The sequence below is a fragment of the Elaeis guineensis genome, chromosome 2, assembly GCF_000442705.2.
Source record: "Elaeis guineensis isolate ETL-2024a chromosome 2, EG11, whole genome shotgun sequence".
NCBI classification, from domain to species: Eukaryota; Viridiplantae; Streptophyta; class Magnoliopsida; order Arecales; family Arecaceae; genus Elaeis; species Elaeis guineensis.
The window spans coordinates 117,570,009-117,596,751 of record NC_025994.2 but is presented as its reverse complement, the minus strand read 5'-3'; the positions used below and the strand labels follow the sequence as shown (position 1 = coordinate 117,596,751).

Genomic DNA, 26,743 nt, shown 5'->3' with positions numbered 1-26,743 from the left:
TTTTTTTTCTTTATTTTATGATATTTTAAATAATATATATAATTTTCTATATTTTTATATGATATTTTGTTGATTATTATAATTTTTTATTTTTTGAAAGAAAAAAATATTTTCATCAAAAAAAATTGATAAAAAAAATTAAGTCATTATTAATTATGCTACATGACCTATTCCACTGGAAGTGATGCACTTTTTTCCATCACGAGCCGGTGGACAAAGAATTTTCCTATCCCCCCCCCCCCCCCCCAAACTCTCGATATCTTACTTTTGCCGCAACTTGAAGTATGATCCAAATAACGAAGTTCTATTGGATAATCAAACCACCTGATGAACGTTGGGCCCAACCCACGTACCAAGCTGGCAGTGACATGAAACAGCTCAACTTTCAAATAAGCCCAAGTGAGGCCAAAACCCATTGTTGATTACTTGGGCCAAACTTCACTCTCTTGCGTAGTTTTAACTCGGCCACCATTTTTTTTTGAGAAAAATTCTTTGTACACCGCATATAGTATAAAAAAAATATATCATCTAATCTGATAGGATCATGTAGCTATCATTTTCTAATGCATATTTAATATCTATAGTTCAATTTTTTTATTTAAAATTTTTAATGACGAACACGTCTTTCTTCTTCTTAAAAAATTATGGATCTTATGGCCATACACAAAAGATGTCATAATTTTTCTTCCAAAAATCATAAAAAAAAATATATAAAAAAATTTTAAGTGACGAAAATATCATTCTCTTATAACATCCAGCGATCAAATTATAACTTTCTACATATATGAAATCATAATTTGACCACATGATATCATAATATGATCAGATGATGTCATAATTTTTTTAAAAGACGAGCATTTTTGTCATTCAAAACTACAAACAAAAAAATAGAATTATATGCAATAAATATGTATTAAAAAATGATGGCTACATGATCCAATCAGATAGAACAATATATTTGTTCTATACCACATGCAGTGTACAAAAAATTACTCTTTTTCCAAAGCTAAAATATAAATCCCAGCATCAGCTCATTGCTCTCTTGTTCCGAGCATCGCCCAGAAGCCCAAATTATCAGGGTGTTAAAAATCCATGAAAACAACGCGGTCTTTTGCCCACCTGTTCCTTTAGGGAAAACAGAAAAAAAAAGAAAAAAAAAAGCAAAAGAAAAATAAAATCAAAGGCAGAAGATGGAGGGACTTCATTCAGACAAAAACAAAAGCAAAACTGCTTCCCATTCAAATAAGCATAAATTTGCATTGATCTGCAACAAAACTACCCACCAAGCATTGACGGCTATATTTATATTTAACCATTATTCTTGGTCATATCAGCAACCATTGATGAATCATCCCCAACCAAATTCTCAGCATCAAAATCTAGATAAAGCTAGAATAAAACAACTCTCCTTTGTATAAAGAATCCCACTTAACATCGGAATGAATTCTCAAGATGGCAAAAGATTAACAGGCCTGAGCCAGCCCAAGACTATTGCAGTAATCAAGCCTAGCTCGGTCTCCAAATAATGGCAAAGAGACAAATCTCATGGATGGAAAACCAACTCTTAAAGATAAAATGGAATATCTGCAAGACAGCTTCAAGTGCTCATTCTAAAGTTTCCCCGAGAGACTAGTTTTCTTTTTTTTTTTATAAAAAAAAGAAAAGTAAATATACTGAGGTGCATTTTAACATCAATTTTTCCCATATGAAAATAAAAATAAAAATTTTATTTTGATTCTAGATCTGAAAATATTAAAATATTTTATATAATTAATTATTTTTAAAAATATAAATATGATGATGGCATTCACAGCCATCATAGCGGTAATGGTAGCAATAATATAGATGACCATGGCGGACACTGTTAATAGTGGCAAAAGACATAAATTTTATTTTTTAAAAATAATCAAAATAAAAATATTCTATTTTATTTTTTAAAAAAAAATAAAATAATAATTTTTAAAATAAAATAATAAAATAATGGTACAAACATATCCTATCTCAGTTTCTGTTATGAAGGCTCACCCAATCTTTCAACCTAACAAGATTTAAATTAAAAAAAAAAAAAGAAAAAAAAGAAAGAGACGTGATTATATAAATCCAATTTCTAAATTCAACCAGCCAGAACCCTGATTTGAGGCTGCCCACGCAAAAATAGTAGAAGGCGGGATTTAATTCAAACGAACACAAAAGCAAAAGCAGAAACTCATCCTTTTCCTGCTCTCATCCTTTTTTCTTCCTCCTTTCCGCTCTTCGATTCCGAAGAGATGTACGGCCCTGTCTGTACTGTAGAAGGTGCAGCAAAAGTTAGGTGCCCTTCGCAACATCCAGCCCGCCAGTTCCTTTCGAAAATCCAACCACAAAATGATCGCTTACTTAACACCTTTCACCATTCATTCTCTCCTGCTCCTCAGAATCTCGCTCCACCTGCAACCCTTACGCCTCTTTCTGAGGAGAGAGATGAAATGGAAAAGGAAGCAAGCCAAGCACCAGCAAGAAGAGAAGGAGAAGAAGCACTCCACTTCCAGTTTTTCCATTTCCAACATCCTTCCACTTTGTTGGTTTTCCAAGCTCAGGAATTTGAGCTCCAAACCCAAAATCCCGACCGCCAAACCCGTGCGAAATGCGGCCGGACCGCCACCGCCGCCTTCTCCTCGCCACCGCTCCGCCTCCGACCATCTCTCCTTCTCACCCGCCGTTCTTGACCGGCTCGTCGCCCGATTCCCCACCTCCTTCCGCGACGCCGGCGACGCCCCTCGCCGCCGATCCATCGGAGAGGATGATAGCCTCCTCGCCCGAGACAGGACGAGTCACAGCCGAGGAATCGCCCGATCCGCCCGGCATAACTCGGTGGGCGAGCTCGACTTCAGGCCACCGCCTACTTCGTTCACCGACAGCCGGCCGAACTTGGAACTCGCCGAGTCGCAGCCGCTGGGCCACCTGATCCCCTTCTCGAGGAGGTCGTCCCGGCGATGGCCCCGGAATCTCGAGCCCGCCTCGGAGAGCGAGAAGTCCGAAACCGATCCCTCCCGGATGCGCCACCGCCGGTTGCGGCGGCGGAGGCGGAGGAGCAAGGCAGGAAGAGAAGGCGGTGGGGCTTTGGAGGAGACAGAAGGGCTTCCGGCGCGGAGAACGAAGCCGCCTCCGGCCACCGATCCCGATAGGACAGAGGAGAATCGCTGGGGCGGAGAAGCCCGCAAGTCCATCAGCGGAAGGATGCGGCCCAAGGTTAGGGTTTGTTCACCGCGGCCGTCGGTGGCATCGAGGGCGGAAATGGGAAGGATAAAAGCGCGGAGGAGAGCAGAGGCCGAGGAGAAGAAGGGGTTGGAGAGCTTCGCGGTGGTAAAGTGCTCGTGTGATCCGCAGAAGGATTTCAGGGAATCGATGGTGGAGATGATATGGGAGAAGAGGATCGGACGGCCGGAGGAGCTCGAGAGCCTGCTCGCGTGCTACCTGTCGCTCAACTCGGACGAGCACCATGACGTTATCGTAAAAGTTTTCCGGCAGGTCTGGTTCGACCTCAACCCGGAGCGGTTCAGCTCGCACCGCTTCAATGATTAAACCGCCGGTTGTTGGTCAGACCGGCATATATTTTGTATCTCTGGCTTGTCCATTTTCTTGATCTATCTTAGTTTCTCTATTTACGTTAAGAAATGGTGTCTTGCTTTCAGCAAGGGAGCGGACTTAATTACACAACGTTAATATAAAGGTTCTTGGGGTATAACCAAGTATCATCACTTTATTTTTATTTTCTCGGGTCTTATAACTTTACTAGCTATTCACATGCTCTGTGGGTGAACCTTAACAAAAAGGCTTGCATCCTGTGACCACGGTGTGCTTTGAACTTCCTCATAAAAATACAGTGCATCTCATGGAGTTTTGTCATGTAACATGGCATATTCCCATCTTCAAGTTAATCCAAGTCATCTAAAGTTTGTATAATGTCTAACATCTCATCGATGACTATTATACAGCCAACAATACCGGTAAAACTTAACATTCTTTAGTGAACAGTTGTATTCCACAATGAAATGCAAAAATAGATCATTTTTATGAATTCTCAAATCCAATTGAAAATAGAGATATGAGAAAAGTAAAAGTATACATATGGTATACCGACTAGACTTCACAAATGATCTTAAAAACTTACACATGCCTTGCATCTTTTTTGATATAACATGCCTTGCATCTCCAGCATAAAGCAAGGACTGCATGGTAATTTCCGTTAGATCATTATTTACCTAATAGCTAAAACAATGATTTGGTTGTCATTGTACAACACGCTGGAAATTGTTTCATCACACACCTCTTCTTAAAGCAATGTTGCACCACCAGCCAACCCTATGGTCCAGAGACTCCGTCTATGAGGTGATTATGTAGTAGATGTAACGTTATGGTCTCAAATCCCGTTGGAACATTCCGTATGATATTGGGACAAGGTACCCTCTCGAGTATCAAAAGGGTACCATCCCATCATTATTCTAGCATCCTAATTTACACGTTTTGAAACATTCCTTATTCCAAATATCAGGACCTAGGACAACATGAAATGACAGAGTCCCATTCCGTTACGGATGCAAACAAGACGATCTATTCAGAAGCTACTTGAACATAACTCAAGTTCAAGCTCGGCTCGACTTGATTATTATCGAGTTCAAATCAAAATTCAAGTAGTTCGAATAGTTTTTCGAATCGAACTCAAATAGTTAGATACTTAGCTCGACAACTTACGAACCCACTCAAATTATATATATTTTTAATAATATTATTTTTATTTATAATATATATTATTATATATTATTAATAAGTTAAGATTTAATTTCGAATTTGAACTCGAGCTCGAGTATGGTTCAGTTATTTTTCAAGTTGAATCGAGTCGATTCCGAGTTGTATCTATTTTTCACCAAATCGATTTCGAACTTGAGACATTAAGGCTCAATCGAGATAGGGTCTAGTTTCGAATCCAAGTATTTTCAATCAAGTCGAATTCGAGTTTCTAATTATTCGACTAGGCTCAGCTCAATTACACCCCTACATTCCATAGGCAAATCAAAATAGCCTCTCCCATGATATTTGAAACGTCAATGTAAACATCATCATACACTTTTGTAATAACAAGAGAAATATGTCAGCCTGCCCTCGGGCAGATTGAGAAATTGGTAAAAGCAACTTATAATCTTAACTGGCTTTTCCGCCATAAGTGGTGCAGTAATTGTGAATTAGATTACCCAGCACCTTTCTAGCAGGTCTATTGGATGATTTGCGAGCTGCGTTGTGTCATAAGAAAACACATCGCTTAGCAGGTACGCTTTCTTTTTGTCATTCCCTAAAATGTAGAAATACTGTGGAATCTATTGCAACACATGATCCAGATTGATTTCATAGTTTCATGTGGTTGTGGAGCAAAATTTAGATATCATAAATAGAAGGCAATACATGAAGATCCCAGGATATTTTCCTTTTCTTTCTCATTCTGAAAAATGTGATGCACCTCAGAGAGGGGTACGAGCAAGTGGGCTCATCCTATCAGCCATCACGGACAAAGGTCTCCATACTGTATTTATATCAAACTTTTCAAAATATTTACAAGCGAAATTCTTTGTGCACCGACGGTGCAGAATATCTAACATAGATATCATTATCTTATCCAATTGATCCACGTAATTATTATTTTTTAACATATATCTAATGTCTATAGATTTTTTTTTTATTTAAAAATTTTGTATAACGAAAATACTCATGTTCTTTAAGAAAATTATGACATTCTACATCCATATTATAACATCCTGTATCCAGAAAGTCATAATTTTTATTCACAGAATGTCATAATGTAATGCAGGATGTTATAATATGCACATGATGTCATAATTTTTTTCAAAAAAACAGAAACATTTTTATCATTTAAAATTTTCAAACGAAAAAATAAATCTGCATATTGAAAAATGAATGGATAAAAATATCCCTTCCATATTATGATATCTTAGACCATATTATGATATCTTGGATCATATTATGTCATAAGATGTCATAATTTTTTTCAAAAGACGAGGATATTTTTGTCATATAAAATTTTTAAACGAAAAAATTGATCTGCAGGCATTAAATGCGTAATAAAAAATGATGACTACGTGGATCAATCGGACAACATGGTGTGCTCCACATCGAATTTTCTACACCACCCGTGGTGCACAAAAAATTTCTCATGTTTGTAACAATTGTCAAACTCGGCAACACATAGAATCTTTGTTTCAGTAGTAAAGAAGAATGTTGAACAAACCGAACTTGGATTAAAGCTTTTAATCACAATTCTTATAGTTTTATTTAAACAATAGCAATATAATCTTTTTGTATGTGTGTGTGTGTGATGAAGTGAACTGAGAGAAAAAATATCTCAGAAGATTAAAATAAAAAAGAAATATAGCAATGGAAAACAGTAAGGAGGACCACGTTCACTTGGAACTCTGGACATCATATATTTGACGTGCTAAGGAACTAGTGATTGGGAATGGATACTGTATTATATTTTGGGAAATCAGTTTTCCTAGTAGACTTGGAATTTGTAAAGCAGGCTGCATCCTCACTTAGGCAGGCCGCATCCTGGTAGACTAAAGCCGGCTGCATTCCCAGTGTTTGCTTCAATAGAAATAGACTCATAGTTACGAATCTCAATATCTTGATGCCTTGACAAGATAGAGTAACAACAAATTTGTAGCAGCCATAACTGGGAGTGGAGATTTGTTTCACCATTTTTTCCCATTTTGTTTTGTATACGATCCCTTTTTTTTCTTTTTGGTGTACGAGGGGACTGAAGCTCAAAGAAAAGAAAAAAGCAACAACAATTAAGACCGATAAAATATAATCTAATCCATCAATCCAATCAATGTTTGATCCACCATAAATAGATTTGAATTTGCTAAACGAATTTGGATCATAAACAGATCGACATATTTAATCTGTTTAATATTTGAATCGAATTTAAATTTTAGATATTTGATCCATTTAATCCGTTTAATATTCAGATCGAGTTAAATTAGATAACACATTTAACCTATTTAAGACCTGTTTAACCTATTTTTGACCTATTTAATCCGACTTATTTAATCTGTTTAATTCGTTTCAGACCTATTTAATCTATTTAAAACCTACTTAACTTGTTTGTAACCCATTTAATCCAATCTGTTTAACTTGTTTAACCCATTTAACTTAATTTGACATGTTTAATAAATAGATTAAATAGATCGAATCGTATTATCTGTTTAATAAACAAATTAGATTCAAATTTGAATTTTTGACTTGTTTAATAAATAGATCATATTTGGATTGATGATTTTCTGATTCAATCCGCATGAACCCGACCCATATATGATCCAATCCAATCCAGTTGCCACCCCTAACCATAGCACTACGCTAGGAAAAAAAATCCAAAAGCATCAGCTGCTACCAAGGTAGCAAGCTGATGAAAAAGAAAATGAAGAATAGGGCTGGAAATAGGTCGGACCACACCCCTATCCGAGCCCGATCTGAAATATCTTTCGGGCTTCGGGCTGAACTTAGGTCTAAAAATATTTTAGAATTTTAGGCCCAAATCCTGTCCGAGCCCAAGCCCGAGCCTAGTCCAAATTCAATCAAATCGGCCCAAGCCCGAGCCTAAGCCAAGAAGCGCTTGAACCAAAATCCCATCGACGTCCCACTCTCTCGATCTCCACCCAAACCCTTTCTTCCCTCACGCGCGCTCTTCCTCCTCCCTCTCTGGACCTCCACTGTGAGTACCTAGCCCAACAGTGCCGCAATCGTTCGCATCGACCTTGCCAGCCTCGCCGCTGCAACCAATCTCGTTGCCTCCTCAAGGCCTTCGATGCCATCGGTGGTCACATCCGCACCACCGCCCCCTCTACGCCCTCACCTCCCTCCCCAACCTCATCGACTCCCTCCTCGACAAGCTCCTCGTCAGCCTCGCTCGCCTCCAAGCCGCCTCCCTCCCGAACTCCATCCTCGAGTCTCCCATCTCAACCCGCCTTCGCACCTCCAGCTTTTCCCTGTGGAACCCCACCCGCCGCAACTCCTTCCTCACTACCTCCTGGATGACTCCATTAAGATTTGGACCGTCGATCGCCCCTCCAGTGTTCGCACATTCCATGAGCATGCCTACTGCGTCTACGCCGCCATCTGGATCCCTCGCCACGCCGTCTTCGCATTGGTCTCCAATGACCACACCACCTGCATCTGGGACGTCATCGACCCCGAATCCTCCCTTGTGCTCCCCACCCATGACCACGAGATCATCTCCTTTATGCTCCCCGACACCGCCTCCGTCGATAAATCTGTCAGCATCTGAGACATCCACGCCTCCATGGCCAACCTCGCCGGGCAGGAAAGACAGAAGAAGAAGAGGGGCGATGAAATTTAGGCTCAAGTAGGGTCAGAATTCAAGCTCGAATTCGGGTCAAAATCGAGCTCGGGCCCGAGCCAGGTTCGGGCCGGACCAAAAACATGTTTGAGCCCAACTCGAAATATAAATAAGCTTTAAATTTAGATCCAAATCCGGTCTAAATTATTGCAGATCTAGTCCGAAGTCTAATCCAAAGTCGGTCTGACTCGATGGGCCTCGGGCTGACCTGAGCTCAATTCTAGCCCTAACAAAGAACAGCTAATGCTTAGTCCGGAAGATAGCCAATTTATTCGAGATACTCGTTATTTGCTTGGTGCAACCGTAAAGCACTGGACTGACAAGTGCAATGATGCGGGTTTCAATCCTGGAGTGGACGGGGAAAAAAAAAGAGTTCTTTTCTTAAGTAATACAAAAATAAATTTATTTACATAAATAATTCAAACTTTAACTTATTTACCAGTTTGATGCAAAAACGATAAAACGCCATTTTGAATGACGTTTTATCATGGTCACGTCACCCCCCCATTTTCTACGTAGACGTCGTCCAAAAAAATAAAAATTAGAAAACATCATTTTAAATGATATTTTTAAAAGCACCATTTAAAATGATATTTTTAAAAATGCTATTTTAAATGGTGCTTTGAAAAATATCATTTAAAATGACGTTTTCTAATTTTTTTCAAAAAAAATGAAAAAAAATAAAATTTATAACTTTAAATTTATAAATAAAAATTTATAAATAAATAAAAATTGTAATTTTGAATAAATTTTAAAATATAAAAATTTAAATTTTTAATTCAAATAAAAAAGATAATTTTAAATTATTTTCTTCTTTTCAAATTAATTTTTTAAAAAAAATATCTAAACAAAAATCTTAAAAATTTTAAAAATTAAAAATATCATAGTAAAAGAAAAAATGAGAAAAAAATGCAAAAAAAATAAAAATTATAATTCTGAATTTAAAAAATAAAAATTTTAATTTTAATTCAAATAAAAAACATCATTTCAAATTCTTTCCCATTTCAAATTAATTTAAAAAAAAAGATGTTCAAAAAAATAAAAAATTAAAAAAATAAAAAGTGCCATAAAAAAGTTAAAAATTTAAAAAATAGAAAAAAATAAAAATTATAATTTGAAATTTAAAAAAATAAAAAATTTAATTTTAATTAAAATAAAAAATATCATTTCAAATTACTTTCCCCATTTCAAATTAATTTATTTAAAAAATATTCCAAACAAATAAAAAATACCTTAAAAAATTTCATAAAATAGAAAAAAAATGAAAAAAAATAGAAAAATTTTTAATTATAATTTTAAATTAAAAAAAATAAATTTTTAATTTAAATTAAATTTTGATAAAAGGAAAAAATGCCATAAAAAAGTGAAAAAAAGAGGAAAAAATGTAAAAAAATTATAAATTAAAAATTTAAAAAAAAATAAAAATTTTAACTTTAATTCAAATAAAAAATATCATTTCAAATTACTTTCTCCATTTCAAATTATTTTTTAAAAAAAATATCTGAAGAAAAGAAAAAATTGATGTAAAAAAATAAAAAACATCACAAAAAAAGAGAAAATAGAATTGAAAAAAATAGGAACTATAATTCTAATTCAAAAATAAAATTTTGAATTTTAAGAAATAAAAATTCTAATTATAATTCAAATAAAAAACATCATTTCAAATAACTAAATTAATTTAAATTTAATTTTTTAAAAAATATTCTAAATAAAAAATACCTAAAAAAATGACAAAAAAATAAAAATGGGAGAAAATTAAAATTATAATTTAAAATTATAAAAATTTTAATTTGAATTCCAAAAAAAATGCCATAAAAGAAGTGAATAAAAGGGAAAAAATAGTAAAAAAATAATAATTATAATTATAAATTAAAAAAAATAACTTTAATTCAAATAAAAAATTATCATTCAAATTACTATCTCCATTTTTAATTAATTTTATTTATTAAAAAATCACATAAAAATAACTAAAAAAATTTTAAAAAAATTAAAAAATCATTAAAAAAAAGAAAAGAAAAAAAAGGAGAAAACGCCAAAGGGAATGGCATTTTCTCCCTCTTTTCCCTTCTCCCTCTTCTCCCTCTTCTTCGGCAATCTCTGATGTTTTCTCCTCTCCAGCGGCACGACGGCGAGCTCCCGACGGCAGTGAGCTGCCTCCTCACTCTTTCCTCTTCCTCTCTCTCTCCCTCCTCTCCCTCTTCCTCACTCTCTCCCTCTTTTTCGTTGGCCGCTGGCGTCAGAGGGGCTGACGGCGGGCCCCGACCCTCCCCTTTCCTTAGCCGGCCCGCTCCTCTTCCTCTTCCTCTCTCTCTCTTCCTCTCTCTCTCCCTCTTTTTCCTTGGCCGTCGACGACAGACGGCCGGCAGCAGCCCACGCGCCCCGACGACGGCCCCCCGCAGCGGGCCCCGGCGATCCCCTTCCCTTGGCCGACCCATCCTCTCCCTCTTCCTCTCTCTTTTCCTCTCTCTCTCCCCCTCTTTTTCCTTGGCCGCCGGCGTCAGAGGGCCAGCGGCGGGCCGCGCGCCCCTGCGAAGGGCCCCGGCCCTCCCCTTCCCTTGGTCGGCCCCCTCCTCTCCCTCTTCCTCTCCTCTCTCTCTTCCTCTCTCTCTCCCTCTTTTTCCTTGGCCGGCGGCGGCCCCTCGCGACGGGCCCCGACGGTCCTTTCCCTTGGCCGGCCCCTCCTCTCCCTCTTCCTCTCCCTCTCTTCCTCTCTCTCTCCCTCTTTTTCCTTGGCCGCCGGCGTCAGAGAGCCGGCGACGGGCCCCGACCCTCCCCTTCCCTTGGCCGGCCCCCTCCTTTCCCTCTTCCTCTCTCTCTCTCCTTCTTTTTCCTTGGCCGCCGGCGACAGATGGCCAGTGGTGGCCCACGTGCCCCGACGGTGGCCCTGATGGCGCCCCCCGCGGCAGGCCCCTATGGTCCCCTTCCCTTGGCCGGCCCTCCTCTCCCTCTTCCTCTCTCTCTCTTCCTCTCTCTCTCTCCCTTTTTCCTAGGCCGCCGCGACAGACGGCGACGGCGGCCCGACGGTGGGCCCCGACGGTCCCCTTCCCTTGGTCGACCCCTCCTCTCCCTCTTCCTCTCTCTCTCTCTTCCTTTCTCTCTCTCCCTCTTTTTCCTTGGCCGCCGGCGACAAACAGCCGGCGACGGCCCGGACGGGGCCCGACGGCGGTGGCGGCGGGGGGCCCGTGCAGCCCTGCGGCACCATTCTCTTTCGATCCGCGGCAGCGGTGGGGGGCCCGTGCGGCCCTGCGGCGCCATTCTCTATCGATCCACGGCGGCAGGCCCCGACGGCCCTCCGATGGCTGATCCGTGCGGTCCTACGGCACCCTTCTCTTTCGATCCGCGGCGGTGGGCCCCGACGGCCCTCCGATGATGGATCCGTGCGGCCTTGCAGCACCCTTCTATTTCAATCTTTTTAATTTTTATTTTTATCTCATTATTTTTTATTTTTTATTTTTATCTCATTAGATTAAGATTTATTTTAAAATTCGATTCGATAATAATTTAAAAATTTTAAGCATTTCATGAAAACGTAGACCTGTCAGTTGAGCAATGTGGGATATTCTATGATATCCGTATAAAATATATATTTGATTATATATTTTTGTACGGATACCATAAAATATATACATTGGTCAATTGATTGTCCAGTTTGGATAATTTAAAAATTATATTTAATTCTATAGGTAATTACATTATTCGAATGATATGCGGAGGGTTCGAGAGAAATTTTGGACAGTATTTTTCTTTAGTTCTCCTCACACATTTTCAGTCGTGTAGGGAGAACTAAAGAAAAATACTGCCAAAATTTCTTTCGGTCCCTTTTGCGTATCATTTGATTAATATAGTTAACCTATAGAATTAATGCAATTTTCGAATGGGATAGGATCTATCTGTACCTACTTGTTGATGATATGATGCATTTATCATGTAAATTTTTTGAAATGATAAAATAATTAGTAATACTAAATATTTTGTTTTAATTTTGTCATAGATTTCTCCGAGAAAATGGCCAGTACTCGAATTCGTGTACTATTGTATGATGATGGCATGATACAGAATGATGAAACTGATGTGCAGTACAGTCATTCTGCAAATCGGATGATTAGAGTATCGTCATTATTATCACGTCAAAAATTATTGGATCATTTATACAGCAGTATTCCTGTAGACAAAGAAAAATATGAAATAAAATTAAAATAAAAATCTCCTAATCTGTCGGAACAGTTAATGCAAAGCAATTATATCTTAGTTCCAATTGATAACGATGAAGATATCAAAGAAATGCTGACCTTTCCTTGAAAATATGCAGAATGTTGATTTTTAGAATTATATATTGAAAAGGAAGATGTACCGAGCTTTGGATACTATAGTCGGCTTTTAACTCAAGCGGACAATAATGTTGTGCCTTTCTCACCTTTCGTAACTCCTATGGTGCAAACGATAGTGTTGAGGCCGTATTTGCAGAACAACATTCCACTACTGCCGGTCCTAGTTGTTCAATTATTCAGTCCTATGGTGACTTCTCCTTTGCTAGAAGTAGTGGTAAGTGCGAACGATGACACTCATATAGAGAACGATGACTGAGTAGTCGGTGGAATAAAATTCTGATAATCTAGACTTTAAGTCAGATGAAAGCGGAGATGAAGATTATTGGACGAATGAGGACAGTAGCAGTAATGATAATGATGGTGAAGATGAGAATGATAATGAAGATGTTCAGGCTAATATTAATGTGGGAGAACCTCAACCTCGTTTGCATGAACCCCCATAATTTTTTAACGATATAAATTTAGATGATGGTGGTTGTGTTAGTGCTGGTCGAAGATTGAACTCTGACTATCAGTTTTGGGACTCCTCGATGACTGAATTTTCTAAAAGTTTAATGTTTGAGAGTAAAGATTATGTAAGGAGAGCTGTTGATCTTTATCACATTATGAAGCATCGGACATACAATATAGTTCAGTCGCATTCGAAATTATGGTCCGTACGATGCACATCATCAGATAATGCTCAAAATTGTAAATGAAGGCTTCGTGCTGCATTGTTGAAAAAATATGAATATTTTTAAATCACAAAATATGAGGATCCTCACACTTGTTTGTTTACGGAGTTGAGTCGAGACCACCAACATGTCAGTGGAAAGGATGATTGGCACACTAGTCCGACATTGTTAAGAAAGATCCCGATGTCAAAATTGAAGCTATTGTGGCAGCCGTTAATGATCAATTTCAATATACAGTATCATACAGGAAAACATAGTGTGGGAAAGCAGAAGGCATTGGTTGATATTTATGGAGAATGGGAACCGTCTTATGCTAAATTATCCTATTATATGGCTGCACTTCAACATGCAAATCTCGGTACAGTTGTTTCATGAAATTTTTTTCAAACTGTGAATTCCAATGTCCGAATTTTAAATTATATTTCTGGCTTTCAAACCATCTATCCAGGATTTTACGCACTGCTGTCCTGTAATCAGCATTGATGGCACGTACTTATATGAAAAGTTTAAAGATAAGATGTTAATTACCACGAAAATTGATGCAGAGAATGAGATATTTTTCATTAGCATATACAATTGTGGATGAGGAGACGACTACAAATTGGAGTTAGTTTCCTTTCCAGCTCAAAACACATATCGTCAAAGATAGAAATAGAATATGCTTAATTCTGACAAGCATCCAGGTATATTAAATACCATCGCAGATAAATCTATTGGATGGAGTCCACCACGTACCTATCATTGATACTGCTTAAAACATATCTGCAGTAATTTCAACATTCATTTTAAAAATGTGCAGCTGAAAAGAGCAGTATGGCAAGCAGGAAGCGCTCATCAAGTTCGCAAATTCAATTTTATCATGGGTAGGATTAGAACAGTGAATGAAGAGGCTTGAAGCTGGTTGTCCGAGATAGAAAAGGAGAAGTGGACGTTGGCACATGATGATGGCCTGCGCTATGGTGTCTTAACTACAAATTTATCGGAGATTTTTAACAGTGTTTTACGAGAAGCTAGAAATGTGCCAATTACAGTTTGTGTTCAAATGATATTTTATCATCTTGTGAAATACTTCAATACGAGACATGCCCAAGCTTGAGATATGTAGAGAAAAATCCAAATAATATTTTTACTCCTCATGTTGCAATTAAAGATTGCTGAAGATCAAGTTAAAGCTAACCAGCACCAAGTAACAGCATTCAACCTTCAAAGAGGTATATATGAAGTACTTACGAGGAGAGCAAAGCAGGGTTATAAGGTGGAGAAAATTCTCATACTGTTACTTTAGCTGAAAGAAAATATTCTTGTGGAAAGTGAAACATGTACAAATATCCATGTTCACACGTTTTTGCTGTACATTTTAGTGATTTTGTGGATGATGCATATACAATTACAGCATATATGAATGCTTGGAGCGGTGACTTTAATCCATTACCACATGAAGATTATTGGATGCATACACGTATGTTCAAATGTATTCCTGATCATCATCGTTTGAGACCCAAGCAGAAAGGTAAACCAAAGTCAACAAGACTACGAAATGAGATGGATAATAAGCAAATAAGAAGTAAGAACCACTGTGGCATTTGTAAGGAACAGGATCATGACCGCTGTCGCTGTCTTAGGATACTTCAACTTCAAGCAGTGGAAGAAATTAAAGGCTCCGAAGATATATTTCATCATTGTTTTATGTATTTCTATGAGATGAACTGAATTTTGTATTTAAGTTGTATTGTGTGACAATATTGTATTTAAAATATATTTCTCATAAAATGAATGGCTATCATATCATATTTTTATTTTTTAATATATTTATGATAATATCATTATTTTAGATTCATTAACGTATTATGACTTACGATCCGCGGTATCCCGATCCTCAGACAGCAATATTCTTACATTGCAAGAGCACCATCGATCATAAACTATTTTAGATGACGACGTAAGCATTCAAATCCTATTTACTATTTAATTTTTTTTTTAAATTATATACATTATCTAATTATTATATTTTATTGCAGAAGTCCAGACACCTTCATCTACGACGATCCGATGCTGACTTCTGGAGGACAGAGGAAATCCCACATAGAGTACTGGATTATTTACGATATCTTGGATTCTATGGATTATATCGGATCGATCGTATACAGATGGACGTTGGTCTTATTACTGCTTTGCTTGAGAGATGGCATCCAAAGACACATTTCATCTTCCATTTGGTAAGGCGACCATCACTTTACAGGATGTCAGCATCCTTACTGGACTACCAGTTGATGACGATCCAGTTATCGGAGTTGATCCCACGCTTACCATTCCGGAGTGGCAGGCTTTGTACTTATAATTGCTAGGTTTGAACCTGACGCATATTTTTTCGATCATTCACGACTCATGATTGAGTGTTTGGATGATCGTTATCGACATTTTCATATTGCGGATGATGCACCAGAGGAGATGGTACAGCAGTATGTTAGGAATCAGATGCTGCAGTTGTTAGGTGGTGTCCTGTTATCCGATACTTCATCGAATAAGATAAAGTTGATGTTTTTGCCATTATTAGAGGATTTAGACTTCGCTCGTAGACTCAGTTGGGGCAGTGCAGTACTAGCTTGCTTATACAGAACTATGTGTCGAGGTTTTTATGCTGATCAGAACGAGATTGGTGGTTATCTTGTATTATTATAGATATGTGAATTATAAATTTTTATTTTTAATATTCATATTTTACATTGGATATATCATGTATGATTTTTTTGAAATTTACAGATTTTGGTATGAGAGCGTATGCTGACTATCAGTCCATTACGACGCCAGTTACTCGAGATGCCATCAGAGCAACATGATCCTGATGTTCCATTCAGACTAGACGGATCATTCGGATACAGGTATAAAAATATTATTTTTATTATTTGAAACTTACTGTTTTAAATTCGATAAAATTTATTTAACATGAGTAGATTGTGAAACAGAGAATGTTGCATTCAACGTTCATCACGTATCGACGAAAGGCACGGATTTATAGGTGCCAATTGGATAGATTAGTTGATAACATATAGACGGATAAATTTCAAATATTTTACAAATATCATTTTACAGTTATCATAATCTATTAAAATTTTAGCTTACTAATTTTTTTTATTTTAACTCTATCAGTTTTTTGTGGGAGCCATATACAGATAAGATATTGGCTATATTGCCGCAGATGTGTACAGTTGGACATGACATATGAAACTGCTAGGGTGCCACTTATTTGTTTTGATGTGGTAGAGTGGCATCTTTCCGATCGTGTCCTGTGGCAGTTTGGTCAGATTCAGGGTATCTCAGAGCAGTTTGATACCAGCCAGGGACTTCATCGTATTGATCGACGAGGTAGAGCTCGTATTGACTGACGTATCAGACATGCAGTATATCGATATTTGGGATGCACGTCGAGATCACATTGTTCATGGTGATCCATTTTGAAGGTCGTTCATATACCGATGACTACATGGCTTGATTTTTTAGTATTACAGTGCGAGTCATTGGACAGTCTCGTATGCAGTTTCTCGGATACGACGAGAGTTCTGCTATGCGTTTTTGGTAAGACTACAAAAATTAGTTTATGTTGTTTGTATTATATTTTTATTTTATATTTTACAGTATATTGATTTTATTTTTATTTTGTAGACTGATTCTATGTCGGATCTTGTGTTGGATGCTCGTCGTGCTTTATCTACGACTGATGAGGACGAACGGATTCGGATACTGCATGAGATAGAGAGAACAAGTTCTAGAACATTGGTGGTGATTGGTGTTGATCCATATAGCTGTGCGCCTTGGTATGGAGCACCGATGCGCCAGATATGAGATATACGCCGTCACCATATGTTCCACATATGCCATCACCGCATATTCTGTAGATGTCATCATTAGATGCTGCACAGATGCCACCGCCTTTTGATCCACAGATGGCAGCACCTTCTTCTTCCTACATCCCTCAGATGACATCATCGGTACCAGTTGGCCACATGAGTATGATACTTTCTTTTCAGGCCCATCCGTGTATCCAGATGAGAGGGTTGAGCGGTCGTTCAGTCCGTAGATGATCCGACAGCATCAGTTATTCCTGAGCAGCATGACCAGCAGATCTCCTCCACTGATATAAGGAGGAGCCGTCACACAGGAGCAGGAGCAGCCGGCGAGGACCTTCCTGAGAAGGTCCAAGCGACCACGGGCACACGACGTCCTTGTGGACTTATCTTTTTTAGATTTGTACTTAGTATTTTTGTAACATTTATTGTACTATTTTTTATATGCTTGATATTTTTATTCTATTTAATATTATTAAATATTAATTTTATTTTATATTATTTAATTTCAAGTGATCGGATATTATGCTTTTGGATATGGATACACATACTCGAATGTGTCTCAGAATATTAGGAGAAAAAAGTTATGCTAAAGACTATAGAAATTATAACGTAAAGTTATGCTAAAGTTATTTCAAATGAGGGACATTTTTCATTTTTTTCTCATTTTTTACTTCTTTGTTTGAAATATTTTTTAAAAAAATAATTTAAATAAAAAATAATTTGAAATGATATTTTTTATTTCAAATAAAATTAAAAATTTTATTTGTTAAATTAAAAATTATATTTTTATTTTTTATTTTTTAAAATTTTTATTTTTTTATGATATTTTTTTAATTTTTTATTTTTTTACATATTTTTTTAAAAAAAATTAATTTAAAATGAGAAAATAATTTGAAATGTTGATTTTTATTTGAATTAAAATTAAAATTTTTATTTCTTTATATTCAAAATTATAATTTTTATTTTTTTTTTTCATTTTTTCATTTTTTTATGGTATTCTTTATTTTTTAAATTTTTTAAGATTTTTTTAAATATTTTTTAAAAAAATTAATTTTGAATGAAGAAAATAATTTAAAATTATTTTTTTATTTTAATTAAAATTTAAAATTTTATTTTTTAAAATACATTCAAAATTGATATTTTTATTTTTTTTATTTTTTCTAATTTTTTCTTTTTTATGATATTTTTTTAAAAAATTAATTTGAAAAGAAGATTGTAATTTGAAATGATGATTTTTATTTAAATTAAAATTATTTTTATTTTCTTAAAATTTTGAATTATAATTTTTATTTCTTTTTAATTTTTTATGATATTTTTAATTTTTTTTACAATAATTTTTTTCATATATTTTTTAAAAAGATAATTTGAAATAAAAAATTAATTTTTATTTTTATCAAAATCATAATTTTTTTTTTTAAAAAATTTAAAATTAAAATTTTTATTTTTGATTTTTTTTTAAAATTTAAAAGCGAAATAATATGACGTTTTTAAAAGCGCCGATTGAAATGACATTTTTTTTTTTGTTTCGTGTGTTCTACATGAAAAATGGGGGTGGATGACGTGGATGATAAAACATCATTTAAAATAATATTTTATCATTTTTACATCAAATCGATAAATAAATTAAAATTTATATTATTTATATAAATAAATTTTTTTTTTATATTTGGTCCCAGGTTATCCCACCCTAAACTGCACCTCCTGGGATCCTGAATTGTGGGACCGTAACTGGTCATGGCATTTTTTTTTTGGTCCAGATACCGATCATCATTATCATCCACCTATTTTATGTATCCAATAGGGGAAAGGTAAAGAGCCAAACTCCAGCTTGAGACGACTTCACAGAAAGATCACGGGCCAGTTCGGAAAGTTCCTCTCGGATCTGGTGGAATCGTCCCAGAAGAGAGCTCGATGGTGGGAGCGGAAGAGGAAGAGGGAGAAAAAAGACACCGGAGAAATTATTGCACCTGCTCCAATTATTCCACCCCACCCGCCCCCACACTTGGGGCTCCTGCTCCTCCCTCTCCCACCCTTGTACTCTCTTCAGGACGATCCAGCTGGATGCGGCAGGAACTTCCCAAAAAGAGCCCGAGTAGATTATTTTCACCGGATGTTAAGATAACATCAACTCTTTGGTTCCAAATTCCTATCCAAGGCAACTGCAGAAATCTACGTTATTAATTATAGCTCAAGCTCAAGCAACCTTCCAAAATTCCCCTGGACTGGGAAAAAAGTCTAAGCAAATGGCCAAGAAGAAAGCTATTTTCTAAGGCATTAATAAGCCAAAAAGCCAAAGAAATGCAGCACTCTCAAGTGTCATCATGCTTTTTCTTTTTCCTAACAATGGTGAGATGAAAAGGTAGGCATAATGCATAGAACTGCAAAGCAACAAAATTAACATGAAATCGACCAAGTCCATCATAACCTGATGAAATAGTTGGCCATGTTTTGAGTTACTCCAACTGCATTTTCAGGCTGAAGAATCATTGGCAGTCGCCACTCAAAAGCGTTTCTCTGCTGTAAACAAAGTAAAGTTTCAAATTAAGCTTAGTTCAGGATATTATACCGGACCAAAAAAAAAAAAGAATCAAAGAACAGCAGGAATAACAGACAAATTTGGAATACGTAACTGAACTGCCTTTATAGGGTCTCAAGCTAAAACTCTATAAAGCTTCTGAATCATCTAAATGAGCTGATCAAGTCTCTTGTACCTCGTACCTTCTCTGATTCATCAAATTAGTAAATGAGGGCTTTATACTATTCTTTCTGACCCAAAACAATGAAAATATGTCCGTATACACATGTATGTATATATATCAGAAAGGCATCTCAAAGTTATGAAAACCTCAGAGCACATAAAAGTGCTGACCATATCAACATCACAAAAGGCCTTACCAACTTTTTGCAGATATAATGATTCTGTATATTCATTCCCATCATTTTAGTGCATCTATCATTTGAAATACCAATTTTGATCCACTTCTATTTCTAGGTTATTATGTTTGGTTCAATACAAGTACAGAACTAAAATGCACTCATATTATGTGGTTAAAACATGTCTTGAGATATCTCAGTTCATAGTTAAGTTTTACTAGGTTTCAGAGGATATTTGAGTCAACATGTTGCAGAAAAGTGCAGAGAGTGATCTCAAAATTGGCAGAGCGTATAAGATCTGCCACAGAAAAGAAACCTATGATCAATTTTTTCAGTCAAACAATTCATATATACTCAACTATGCTACTCTCACCACAGCAGTGGCAACTAGGATGGAACAAAGAACCTGCCTTCAGGTGTACATTTTGGGTTGCAGTCATGCAAATTTAGCTCATCCACAACCTGTATTACATCCTTCACTAGGATTAACTGACAACTGCTGTTATCAGAAGGAATTCACCTGATAACACTAAAGAGTTTGCAAGACGAATTTATCAACAACATTGATGCCTTCTGCCTTTCCAAAATGCTTCTAGTCATATGAAAGCTGTAAGAACCACAGATGTATTCTAAAAACAGATATCTCAAGGGCATCACTTCTAGGAAACCCAGTCTGGTTACTAATTAAAGATGCAAGACCTTTGCTAGAAGGAAAAGTTCTGATGATATCTAAGAATCTTTTAGATGCTCTAGATTTGCCCAAGCACCATCGTAGTAAGGGAGACACCTCCCAAAAATGGAGACAGTATTGCAGTACAGATGAGCATGTGGAAGAAGGCACACCTCCATTCCATGGAGTTTCACAGTTGTTCCAAGTTCCTCACCCAAAAACCACACAAAATTAATGACATAGATTTTTCTGACAGTATCAAACAGGGTCACATGGGCACCCAGATAAAGCAATTATGACAGAAATCTGGATAGACAGCTAGGCAATTCTGTTCTTCTAAATTCTAACAGCTGAATGATAATTTATGCAAATTAGGTTACTTGTAAGCCCTATTTTTCATTATCTGATAGCCTGTATATATTTCCTCGAATGGATGTTTTATAATTATTAAGGAGGCGGCCAGTGCTGGCACACACAACCCTTTCCTTTGATAAATGGTTCAAATCTCTCTCAAAGTGAACCATGGCTGATTACCAATCAACAGTGAAATAAGCAACATGCTACAAGAAATATGTAAAGAATTACCTTCAAAAATTATGACTCTACGGAAACTACTTTTGTCAATATAAAGAATAAAAATGATTGATGCATACCTCCAGATGCCACTGGAAGCCAGATACAGGATAATTGTGTGCTTGAGCAGTTGAAATGTAAACCTGATATAAAGCGGAAAAAAGGAAAATGGAAGGCAAAAAAGGGTACTCTTAGAAGCAATTAGGTAACTTCTAAAATGAAAAAATGAATTAAAACAAAAAGAAAGAAGAGAGACTGTCATTATTTCTTGTACTCACCATTTGCATCAGTACCTGTTGTCGATATCCTGAGAAAACTTGCTAGTGCATCATTTTCTCACAAAAAAATTTAAGAGACATACCAAACTATTATATAGTGTTGATGGTTAGACAAATAAAGATTAGTCTGCAGTTATGAAAAACTAAACTTCTAAGACCAACAAAGGAGTCAAGATATCAACTAATTAGTTCCACAACTAGTGTGGTTCATAGAACAAATACATTTTTGGCGATCTCCAGCAAACTGTCAGAAGTTAGACAGAGCTCAAAATAATGTTCTATGTTCGTCTCAAGATGTGAGAAAAATTATACTTTTTTGATAAAATCAACTTAAGGGCTAATATGCTGCAAAATAGCAATACCATGTATTCAGACTAAAAGGGTTATAAATTATTCTTTTGCATTGAACTAGATACCAAATATTATCTCCACAATACCAAAAAAATCACCAGCATAAATTATAATAACTGAGAGGTTTCATAAACATATATTCTTCGTAGATCAAAAAGAATGGTAAAAGTATATCATATCATCAAGACCAAGAAGCCATTCCATATGCATGAAAATCTTGATCTCCTGGCAAATTAAATAAACAAAAATTATTTATAAGAAATTGACAGCCCAAAATTGAAAGTGAAATAATGGAGCTACATCAGTTTCAACAGGATCCAACAACACTTTGTTCTTTAACTCCAACAACACTTGTGCATTTGTTAATAATATTTGTTGTTGTAGAGGGAATTTACCACCCGACCATGACCTTCTCTTCATCGGGTTATGGCCGAACACGCTTCTCGGAACCAATACCGACGACTATTAAAATGGTCAAAGGAACTCCTCGGAATTAGAATAGAAGACTGGAAAATCGACTCAACATCTACTTTCAACCAATCTCCAAATTGGGCCATTACCGACCCTGAGGTTGGACCCATGCTGATGACAAGAGACATGGCCCTAGGCCATCAGGTCACAATAGGGATAAAAATCTTCCTAAAGAAATCTCCTAAAATCTCAAATGGTTTCCTTTAATTATGAGAACATGAGCTAATATTATGCAAATAATGCATGTAACCCACTACCATGATCCTCACGATCATAGGTATTGATTCTCCGCTTCCGTTATCGAGTTTGGAGATAACGCATGGCTACCCCCTTCTATATAGATGGGGGCATAGGGGACTCTCAAGTAAGTTCTTCTCCAAGAGAGAAAAACATCCATTCCCACTCATTCTCTTTCCTCTACTATTCCCAAGCTTCAGCTGACTTAAGTATCGAAACTCCCTATCGGAGAACCTCCGATAAGAGTGGACTCTTCTTTTCAGATTTCTCAAGGAGGTCCAATCCTCGGACAGTCACCAAAGTCCAGGTCGGTGGAGAATCGATCCTATCCCTTCATCTCGGCCCAGAGACTTACAGCAATGCTTGTAAAGGGCAACTTCTAGTTTAACCTTAAGCTTTTAGATCCCTTGATTCCATGCAAATTTCTTTTTCTTTGTTAAATTAAAAAAAAGACTAGTTGAGCCAATAGGCTAGGTAATGGCAAAAGTAATTTATTTTCCTAATCATCCACCAATTGACTACCCTCCATGCATATTTTTTAGAAGTGGTTTGAAGAAAAGTAAGATAAGTTAAATAATAACAAGTACTAAAGAATTTCATACCCCATCCTACAAGAAATTTATTTTATCATATACAGTCTAATTTCAGTAGTTTCCATCACTTTTCTTTTCCTTTTAAACTTGAAAAATGGTACTAACCGTGCAATCCATTTTATGTACACACAGATTCAAACATCAAATTTTTCATAGGACAGACTATGACATGCATGCATGTGCATGCTTGGTGAATGAGGATTTACAAAGCCAGACCCAAAAAAAGTTGGAACAACGTCTGATGGTTATATTTTTTGTTATGCCTTGAGTTATTGATTCCTGTATTTGTTGAAGAATATGGAAAATCATCAGTTTGCCAACTAAAACAAGAGAACAAAGCGCACAGTTAAGTAGAATTTTTTTGTGTGATAGACATTTATTTTCTTACATCTTTGTTATAATGGACCCGTTTCTCTTTTAAAATGACACTGGAGTCAAAAATAGTTTATAGGTTTGCCCATGTGAATACATTTTCTTTTAGTAAACAACAGAAACTACCATTTTGCGTATGTATGATGGGGTTGTGAGTTGCTGAACTTTGCAATTCTGAAGCACTATAGTTTGCAATAGCCACTGCAATTCTCTCATGCACACAATATTCAGGGCATATATTAGAACACATTTGAATAAGAAATCATGAACTTCTGACTTATCCAAATCACCAAAACACTCCAAAAAAAAGAAGTAAAATATGTAGCAGTTACCTTTCAAAAATGGATCCTCGAACATTTACATAATCTGGCCCTAGGAACTGAAGAATAGATGCTTGATCTTCCAAACTAAACCTGTCACAAAATTCATTATCCTATGATCATTAACAGAACAAAAGAAATATTGGAAGGGAAAAGCTGAATTCAAACAAAGTCGTCATTGACGCATAAAGCTGTTAGCATCACATAGGCATCAGGATGCCATTGCAGTATAATATGAATTGTGTCTGGTGTCTAGGCTTGTATGCACCATATGACACCAAGATGTGATTTGAAAAGAACTTTCAGAATTGAGCAAATATTATTGGCATCTATTATCAAAATAATGATCAGAAAATTTCTAAAAATAAAAAACCAATAATTTGTTTTATAAATTCTAAGAAGCCAATGCTATTGGCAACAGTCAAAACTTCAAAATATTCCTAATTACTCCATATAAAGCCTGCATTAATTTAAGATTGTATGAGTTAATTGTTCATCAAGTTATAGTTTGCGATCAAAATCATGCAATAATATGAGTGACACAATATATATTATAAAAAATTCCACAACTATTACTGGTACACGCATGAAATATCCCAAAACTTAGAAACACTATCTAATCTTCACTTCCTGCAGATACTAATATGTGTATTATCCACATATCAAAAATCCCATCAATGAGAATCATAATAATGCTTACAAAATTCATTAATTCAATTAATAAAGTAGAGTCTTGAGTCTAGGCCATTGTTTGAAAAGGCTTCTTTGAGGCAAGGCACTAAAAAACACCTAAGGCTCATTAAAAGACTATGAAGGCATGTGTAAGTTGTATCTGATTTTGCACAGTGCTGTTTTGGAGATTCAAAAGCTGAACATTGGAAATGGAAGGACAATCTAGTTCACACCTCAAGCATTATAAGAATATAATGACACAAAGATACTACATTAACATAGACACTCACTGATTTATTTTGCATCGAATTTATGCTGATTCTAGGTATTCAATACCAGGTTCTTAAATACCAATTTTTTTAGTAACAAATTCATATTTTTTTAATCTCATATACACTGCATGATTTTTTTCCAGCTTTTGCAGATACGCAATTCATATAAATCAAACATAATGAAGGGCACATCTTATACCTCATTTAACACCTTCAACATTATCAATTTAGAGGAGACTCCAGACTTCCATGTAACTGAAGCATAAATTTAATAATTCGAATGCAAGATCATAACAAAACAGGGAAGAATTATAGAAAAAGTTTATAGGGAAGATTCTATTTCAGAAAATCTGGGAAGATCCAAAAAAAAAGGGAGAAAGGAAGAAAGGTTTAATACACTGGGCAAAAAGAGAGGAGTGGCTACTTTTGAATGCTAGTAAGTTCTTTTCTCTAAATATGGATGCTATAACAAACCTAACTATAATTATGGTACACAAAAGATGCTTAGCTGTATGTTCGCATACAGTTTTTGAAAAAGAAATAAAGAGGAATTTAACAATTTACCTATAAATGGAAATGAACTGATTTATAGAAAAAGTAGGAGAAAATAGATTGAATCCAACTATTCTACAAATATGAATATGTAGGAATTAAAGAGCATAGCTGCATTTACTTTAAAAAACAGCCTTTCAGAGAGCAATTGTAAACTTCATAAATTTAAATGCTGTGTAAACCAGTCAGATTTCTGAAGGAAAGAAAATTAATGATAATGGATGCACTTGCATATATCATGGAGTAGACTAGTGATAAAACAATACAATCAGCAGTCACTTACACATGACGTTTCCATATTACGTATCATTAAGGTAAATGACTCAAATAATAATAATAATAATAATTTAACTAAACAAGCTATCTTCAGAAAGGCCCCCAAAAACTGCTAGAAAACTTGCATGGCAATTCATATAAAAGATATAGATAATAGGCCACAAATATGAAATTGATCTTGTGCTGCCATTTTACAATGACCCACCTGTATGGGTACATGAAAGTGACGAAGTTCCATTGACTACTAAACCATGCCTCTCTGTTGGGGCAAATTGGATGATCGGGCCAAGGGCTGACCACTCTTTCCCTCGCTCTCCTTTCCTTGGGCGGCAGTCACAGCATTGGCAGCAGTGAGCAGAGGTCAAGAAAAGAAGCGGTAAGAGCAGTTAGAGAGCAATCAGCGGCTCATCGAATCTTTCTGTTTCAGTTACAGCACAAGCAGTTTGTTTTCCAGTAAGGTACTCAAGCAAGCTATAAACAGATCTGCAACAGATAAACAGAAAAATTTGACATGGATGAACTAATTAAGTTGCTTGCAAAACCTATTATCAATCTTCCATTGGAGCCAACTTTCAATATTAAGGGCTCCAAGAGCCAGTGGTACAAGGAAAACCCAATGATCAAAGTAGATTGCTTTATAGAGCATATCGCAGCTACAACCGAGGTGAGATCATTACAAATAAAAGTTGATGATAAAACTGGCCCAAAAATTTTATTACTTGCCTTTTAAGAACCAAATTATACAAATGAATGTCACTTTATACGAATACTTGAGGAGCAGAGTTACTTTCATATCATATCTTCTAAATCATAACAGTGACTAAAGCAGGAGAACGAACTGGATCGTCAGAAATTTTTGGGTTCTAAGCAAATGGTCATTTGGGCTGCGGGATATTTTGTATCTTGATCATTTGAGCTGCTCTTGTACCAAAAAAAAAAAAAGCAGATGGTCAAAAAATTTATGCAGTGCTTGAATAA

General features: G+C 36.1%; 2 protein-coding genes across 8 annotated transcripts; one reads left to right on the top strand and one right to left on the bottom strand.

Moving 5' to 3' along the window:
- Window positions 1–939: 939 nt before the first annotated feature.
- On the bottom strand, window positions 940–26,737 carry LOC109505527 (gamma-glutamyl hydrolase 2-like). Of its 7 annotated transcripts, XR_012139219.1 has the most exons (7): window positions 25,971–26,737; window positions 24,006–24,086; window positions 21,650–21,678; window positions 21,452–21,514; window positions 19,885–19,977; window positions 19,680–19,768; window positions 942–1,119 (listed from the first exon to the last, which is right to left on the bottom strand). XR_012139219.1 is itself a non-coding variant. In XM_073252977.1 (6 exons), the coding sequence occupies exons 2-6, from the start codon at window positions 24,028–24,030 to the stop codon at window positions 1,083–1,085; spliced, it is 246 nt and encodes an 81-aa protein (XP_073109078.1). In that variant the 5' UTR covers window positions 24,031–24,086; window positions 25,971–26,737; the 3' UTR covers window positions 940–1,082. The 7 variants fall into 7 exon arrangements, 4 of the variants coding, with proteins under 4 accessions (XP_073109078.1, XP_073109079.1, XP_073109081.1 ...); XM_073252977.1 differs by lacking the exon at window positions 19,885–19,977 and having other exon boundaries at window positions 940–1,119; window positions 19,680–19,771; XM_073252978.1 differs by lacking the exon at window positions 19,885–19,977 and having other exon boundaries at window positions 940–1,119.
- Window positions 2,101–3,678, top strand: LOC105041999 (uncharacterized). The gene has a single exon (XM_010919096.4). It carries the CDS (start codon window positions 2,365–2,367, stop codon window positions 3,559–3,561), a length of 1,197 nt encoding a protein of 398 aa, XP_010917398.3. The 5' UTR covers window positions 2,101–2,364; the 3' UTR covers window positions 3,562–3,678.
- Window positions 26,738–26,743: the final 6 nt, after the last annotated feature.

Bases quoted from the DNA above. Each gene is read 5' to 3' on its own strand.
- LOC105041999 (XM_010919096.4), top strand. From the start codon at position 2,365: ATGATCGCTTACTTAACACCTTTCACCATTCATTCTCTCCTGCTCCTC.
- LOC109505527 (XM_073252977.1), bottom strand. From the start codon at position 24,030: ATGTTCGAGGATCCATTTTTGAAAG. The intron at 19,772-21,451 runs GTATGCATCAAT...CTTTGTTTACAG, and splicing joins GCTTCCAGTGGCATCTGGAG to CAGAGAAACGCTTTTGAGTG. The intron at 1,120-19,679 runs GTTATGATGGAC...CTAAAGGAACAG, and splicing joins ATGGCCAACTATTTCATCAG to GTGGGCAAAAGACCGCGTTG.